The 6,826-nt window shown below is 35.2% G+C and overlaps 1 protein-coding gene across 1 annotated transcript; it reads right to left on the minus strand.

The window, feature by feature from the left end:
• Positions 1 to 271: 271 nt before the first annotated feature.
• Positions 272 to 6,140, minus strand: gpn1 (GPN-loop GTPase 1). The gene is made up of 14 exons (XM_079386658.1): positions 5,922 to 6,140; positions 5,686 to 5,779; positions 5,190 to 5,229; positions 4,672 to 4,738; positions 4,545 to 4,582; positions 4,381 to 4,459; positions 4,190 to 4,284; positions 3,953 to 3,998; positions 3,415 to 3,561; positions 3,023 to 3,105; positions 2,004 to 2,043; positions 1,705 to 1,795; positions 910 to 1,014; positions 272 to 819 (listed from the first exon to the last, which is right to left on the minus strand). The coding sequence occupies exons 1-14, from the start codon at positions 6,102 to 6,104 to the stop codon at positions 728 to 730; spliced, it is 1,200 nt and encodes a 399-aa protein (XP_079242784.1). The 5' UTR covers positions 6,105 to 6,140; the 3' UTR covers positions 272 to 727.
• Positions 6,141 to 6,826: the final 686 nt, after the last annotated feature.

A 6,826-nucleotide genomic window follows, 5' to 3' on the forward strand; every position in this document is an offset into this window, starting at 1 on the left:
GAAACAGAGGGGCTGAAGGCGTGAAGATGTATCCCAGTCTCACTACACCCACTGGATCTCTCTGCCATATGGCTGCAAAACCACTACTGCCCACCCGTCATCTCAGCACACGCTCGGCTCCATTCGATACGAACACTCTGAACACTTCTTATTCACTGAACATTATGAAAAGACAAAGCAGAAAGCTCGCAGCAAAGCAGATCTTGTGTGTGTGTATATATATATATATATATATATATATATATATATATATATATATATATATATATATATATATAAAATATTTTATTTCCCATCATAGAAACATGAACTTTAAAAGGTACAGGAAGTCAGAAGAGAAACTGCAGATTTTGGTTTCTGTTCCAGGTTGTTAGGAAATACTAAGCATTTTTATTAAAAGCCAAATAAGTTTGTAGAGTGTACATAAATATATTATGCAAAAAATAAACAAGTTATGTTCTGACATTTTTCAGAGTGTATTTGTTTGAATACATGCTCAGTGGAGACCCAAGATATTCAACTCCATGCTGATGTTTGGTTTTGAACGAATGCAGTCCATAACCTGTTTTTACTTTCTAATACAAATTTCTTTACTTGCAGTTCTGAAATCTCAGCGCAGACTAGCTAATGTGGCAGCAGGATCTATAACAACTTATTTTAGAGTCTTTCAATGTGGAACGGTCAACGTTCGGGAACAGTATACATACATCGTGACCGTTTCCTGCTCTCACTTTGACTTCCTGTTGCGCACCTGCACTATTTCCTTTCTCTCCTTCAGAAAGTTTCTGAAAGCACCGGCCTCTTTACTTTCTTCTGTGACTGTTGGGGAAAAAGTTACATAATAAACACGTGTGTTACATGGTGTGACAATGATTACGGTTCTTTAAGAGCCATCTGAAGTATCCTCACCTGTGTGATCGATATCGTCGGTATCACTGTCTAGGTCTTCCTCAGCTTCATCAGGGTTCCCGCGAGTAAAGATGAGGTCACTGGGCCCACCAAGACCTGGGGCTTCTAAAGAATAAAATAACCAGATGTGCCAGTGTATATAGGATACATGCATAATTTTTGGAGACAATGCTAATGATAAATCACTCTCAAAGACCAGATGAATGCAGAAATAGGATATGTATCTGTTCTAAAAAGCATTTAATGTAAAATAGACATTACTGTTCAAAATTTGGGGGCAGTAAGAAATATATTTATTTTATTCTGCAAGGATGCATTTAATTACGAGTGACAGTATATACATATAACATTATTTTAAATCAATTGCATTCTTTTGAACTTTCTATTCATCAAAAAATCCTGAATAAAATATATTATAAAAATATTAAGCAGCATAACTGTTTTCAACATTGATAATAATATGCAATGTGTCTTGAGCAGCAAATCAGCATATTAGAAGGATCATGTGACACCGAAGACTGGAGGCTGAAAATTCAGCTTTGCATCACAAACAAATTACATATGAAAATATATTAAAATAGAAAAGATGTTTTAAATTGCAGTGATAGTTTACAATATGACTTCTTGCCAACCCTATACTTTTGAACAGCAGTGTTACCAAACATGTTAACCCACTCTTTTCGGAAAAAAAAAAAAGACATTTGTGTTCTCCTCTAAATATCAGATCTTACGTTACATGTGAAGAATTCAGAGTTGATTAATGACTTTCAAATATATTTTTCTGAATGAATGTACCGGTAGGAACTGCAGTTTCCATGGGAACTGCTCCCATGTCCTTCCGAAGGCGTTCCAACTGCTCCTGTTGTTTCTGACTCCTAGCTTCAGCCTGAGTATGAGACAAAAGCATTAATAACAGTCAGACTTGACCTTTTCTCATGGAATGAAAAAGGGACATTTTTATATGCCTTTCAAATAAAAAAATAATATACATATGGTTTCAAAATATATGTAGTTTAATAAGTGCTGGTAATATATTTGTGGAATGGCCAGTTGATTTATGACTAGTACATCAGCCTACATCAGTGATTACTCACCAACTCTCTGTGCAGACGTTCATATTCAGGGCGATACTCGCTGCAAAATAATATAAGCATTTATTTATTTTTAAACATAAATGCATATTGTCCTTAACAACACATACGCCATAATAACTTCACATTAAAATGAATCTGCTCCTATTTCCATTATATTACACCAAGTTGGAAGTGCTATTAAAATGGATGTCTTTTGACCAAATCCAGCTAGTTAGAAAAAAACTATTTATAACTTTATTAAAGGGATAGTTCACCCAAAAATGAAAATTTGATGTTTATCTGCTTACCCCAAGGGCATCCAAGATGTAGGTGGCTTTGTTTCTTCAGTAGAACACAAACAAAGATTTTTAACTCAAACCGTTGAGTTAAATGGTCCATTTAAATAGGCAGTAATGCACTTAAGTCTACGATCCACAGTAAAGCAAGAAGATGAAGAGGCATCACGCGCCGGCTGTTGTGTGAACGCGCTGAGGACAGTTGGACCGTGCGGTGGATCAGAGGTAAAACACGATATAAATACTGTTCAGTTTCTTGCACAGACCGATCGTTTCGTGTCTTTACACCTCAATGTATCATCACAAACTGCTGGGTTTAATTTGGTTTTGTCTGTGTATGTTTTTTTTTTCTCAAAGCCATGAGTCCCATTGTATGACTGACAGACTGCAACAGTTCGAGTTAAAAATCTTTGTTTGTGTTCTACTGAAGAAACAAAGTCACCTACATCTTGGATGCCCTTGGGGTAAGCAGATAAACATCAAATTTTCATTTTTGGGTGAACTATCCCTTCAAGTTGTAAAATTAATTCAATATTCTAAAACGGTCCATTCAAATTCAATTTTACACTAATTTAAAAGCCCAAGAAGATTGATTTTTTATTCTTTCTGAAGTGCAGCTTCTTGGTCCATGCTGAGTGTTTTCAGTGTAGCAGTGCTATTTTAGTATTATTTATAGTGTTTACGAAAATTTTAGTCTACAGTCCAAGTTTGAATTTCCTCATTACACAGTGTTGGGATACATACGTTTCATACTCTTTAGCAGCATCAGCAACCTGTACAAACAGCTCATCAAGCCCAGAACCCGTGACTGCAGACACACCGACAACCTACAGGACACAAAAAGAGTCTGTAACGCTCCTGCAAAGGCACTTAACCGAGAGAAAAACAACCTGTCACAAAAGACTGATTGCAACTGTGACCTTAAAGCCAAAAAATACATTTCAGACACTGAGAGTTATACATCATCTTTTCTTTTTTTTTTTGGTGGTGCTAGATTATAACTCTAAGGTATTACATTTTTTCTAAGGAATTAGATTTACAAATCCAGGCTCTTTGGCTTGGGCTATTAAGCAACAATCTAACAATCATCCAGATCATGTGCATGCAGTTTAACTGGACCAGAGCTTCAGGCTCACCCTCAGGTTGGTGTAGAACTCATCCAGGACCAGACTCATAGAGCGGGTCAGGTTACTAACGTAGGACGTCTCTTGATTCAAAGCATCCTGGAAGACCTCAAAGTCCTGCATCCACTCCACCGCAAAACTGTGATCAATGATGTCAGTCTGATAAAGAGTCAGAAAAATACATAGTTTAACATAATGAAACAAATAACTTACATTGATTTTTCTATTTAAAGCTAAAAACATAGGATAATGGATAATACCTTCTGTTTAATCTTTGAACAGAAACTGTATTCATGAATTAAATACATATATTGAATGTGAATAAAATAGTAATAAACATATTGATCATTTGCCAATAAAATATATTTGTTAATATTTATATTGTTTTAAAATTCATATGAATTAAATAACTTAGTTTTATTTAGAAAATACTACATCTAATTTGTATCATCCAATGTATATATCAGTCATCCTGCTTTCTAGATATCAGTTATCAGCATTGGCCACTGTTATCAGTTGACTGTTTTATTATTATTATTATTAATTTTACCTTGTTCATGGCAACTATGAAAGGTAGCTTGGTCTTGTACAGAATGCTGGGAAAAAACAAAACAAGATATTTTAGTAAGATCTACTGAAATCATGACATAACTTTCATGCTGCTGTTAACACTGAATTATACCGTGTGAATGTAACACTAAGAAGTGCAATGAAAATGTTTAGTGCAGTTTATATATCCAACATATTGCATAAACAAGAAATAAGAAAACAAGTCTGAGACACTGACCTGCAGGCATAGAGCATGTTGGACATAAAGGTGACCGGATTTACACTCCGAGACGTGTCCATCACATAAATAACCACACAGGGAAAAGAAGAGGCCTAGAAAGGAAACGTTATACTGTTTTATATTCCAAATTAAGCAATGCAAATATATCCAAGTAACAATAAACCCGACTAAGAGTGAGTGTCACATACCAGTGCTTCAGTTATGATGGTTCCAGATGCAGACCATGTGAACACTTCTATTTGTCCAGGAGTGTCAATCAAAACATGTCTACAAAAAACAATACTCAATGCATGATACTGTAGCAATAAGAAATTAGTAAAGATATCAGCAAATCTACTAAACACCAACTTACCTGTGGTTACTTTGCTTTTTCTCAATAAACTTCATGACCTAAAAGAGGACACAGAACTGGTAAGTTAAAACAGAAGTATTGTGGACATAAAAGATTAAAACAGTGACATCTACTGGATCCTTCAAACCTGATCAAATCGTGTTGCAAACAGATTGAGAGATGTGACGATTCCTCCATTTGGACCTAAACCATATCTGTACTAGAGTCAAAGACAATCCACACACATGACATCACATTTATCCAAGGTTCATACACTTTTTGACCGATAAATTTCCATAACTTTTCCAGTCATTTGTGATTCACTGGAAAAGGATCTAAGGAAGAGGTCAGGAATCCAAAAGCAAAATGATTTCATAGAGAACACACTCACAAAAAGAGCTGCGCGTAACTACATTATTAAAAATATTTAGAAACCGATTATGGGCATTTCCATGCATTTTTAAGATATTAATATATGTAACTTGTCCAGGCCTGGAAATCATAATCTTAAAATTCCCTGATATTTCAAGTTTTCCACGACTGTGGGTTGTGAAGAAGCTTAAATTGTAAAGAAGGTTAAATGTTTAGTAAAACTATCCAAATTTCGGCGAACATATGCATGATAATTATGATCCACAGCACAAGGCACTCAAACTGAAAGGATACTGTTTCATGACTTCCTTGTAATTGACAGTGTCTCTGATGTCTGTAAGGAAAAACTCAATCAGATGAAGATGCTCATCAATCATGAACATTTATCCACAATACCAAAGCGGTCTTGTTTTTCAGCATTTTAATCAATACATGAACCCTGAGTGAAACTCCACTGCTTTTGCATCCAGTGCCCAATCTGTTATATCAAAGCAATCAAATCAATCTGAACTTTAAATATGTTCTCAAAACGTGCATAAACATTATTTTCCAAATCTGTCCATAAATATTTTCCAACTCATTTGGCTTTTAAAATCACTTTCATCTCATATTTAGAATTTGACATTTTTTATTTTATGCTAACAAAAACATGATTAAAGTGACGCTTGTAAAATCACTAATATTTATGAATTAAATTAGCTTGGATTTTTTTTTTACTCACGGGCAGGTTGTGTATTAACGACTAGTTACGTGAGGTTACCTGCTCAGGTAACTGTTAACAGTGACATACCAATGTTGGCTGGAAAAGGGACCTCGTGAACTGCAGGATCTAGATTGATAACATATGGAGGAGTTTTCTTGGAGTGCAGGTAAGCTGTGAGCCTCTGAGAAAACACGAAATAACATGTAAACAGCCAAGTTAATGTGTTTTCAATTTCTTTATGATCAGAATTACTTATCACATTGAACGCTGACAAAATCTTATTGTAATAAAGGAAATGTTATATAATGTGATAGCAGTCTTACCTGCACAAACGTTGTTTTTCCTGACCCTGCCATGCCTAAAACTATGAGACACACCGGTTTCGATTCTGTGTTCTGTTCGTCAGATGAACTCTGGCTCGGTGTTGGGTTATTATCTCCATCTTCTTTACATATATCACTTTGATGTGACGCTCCATCGCTTCTGTCTGCTGCTGCAGTCGCCATGCTGCTATTACTGGGCACTTAACGTTACCGTAAAGTAATGCGCACTGGCGTAAAATGACGAAAACCATGCTGTCACACACGACCACTAGATGGAAGCAGATTTGTTTGATTTAGCATTTGTTTATAAAACGTGACTGACTGAATAGATAGAGACATTAAAATTGTTATTAAAAAAACAATGTCTGCATCATATTTCATTCCAAAATAAAAAATGTGAAATTATTAGTATTTGAAGTACATAATACAATAGAATAGAACTGTTATTCAGACCATTCATGTTTCATTTTTATTTTCATAACAATTAATCCCCATCCCACGTGTCAGCAGTCGTTGTGTAGATGAATATAATTTTTTCGTGCTGAATTTAGTATTTTGATTTAAAAACGTTTTCACATTACAGTAATGGGAGTGTGCTTAATTCATGAAAATATTTAAATTTAAAGTTTTGTATCTTGATTTGGGGGTGGAATATAACTCAACTGAGATTCCCCAAGTATTATTTCCATATGTAAACGTGACATGTGTGTTTTCTCAGTTACTGCTTTTCCCTTCAGCTGAGAAACCGGAGTCAAATCAAAAGCATTTGCTGGCACTGTTTGTGTATGCTAAAAATAGCCTTTATATCTTGTCTGTATGGACACAAACATGAACCCTTCGTGTTTTTCCATACGGCTCTGCTCTTCCTCAGTGCTGTATTCAGTCTTCTGAGGGCAAACAGCTAG

This window comes from Barbus barbus, assembly GCF_936440315.1.
Source record: "Barbus barbus genome assembly, chromosome: 30".
Classification (NCBI taxonomy): domain Eukaryota; kingdom Metazoa; phylum Chordata; class Actinopteri; order Cypriniformes; family Cyprinidae; genus Barbus; species Barbus barbus.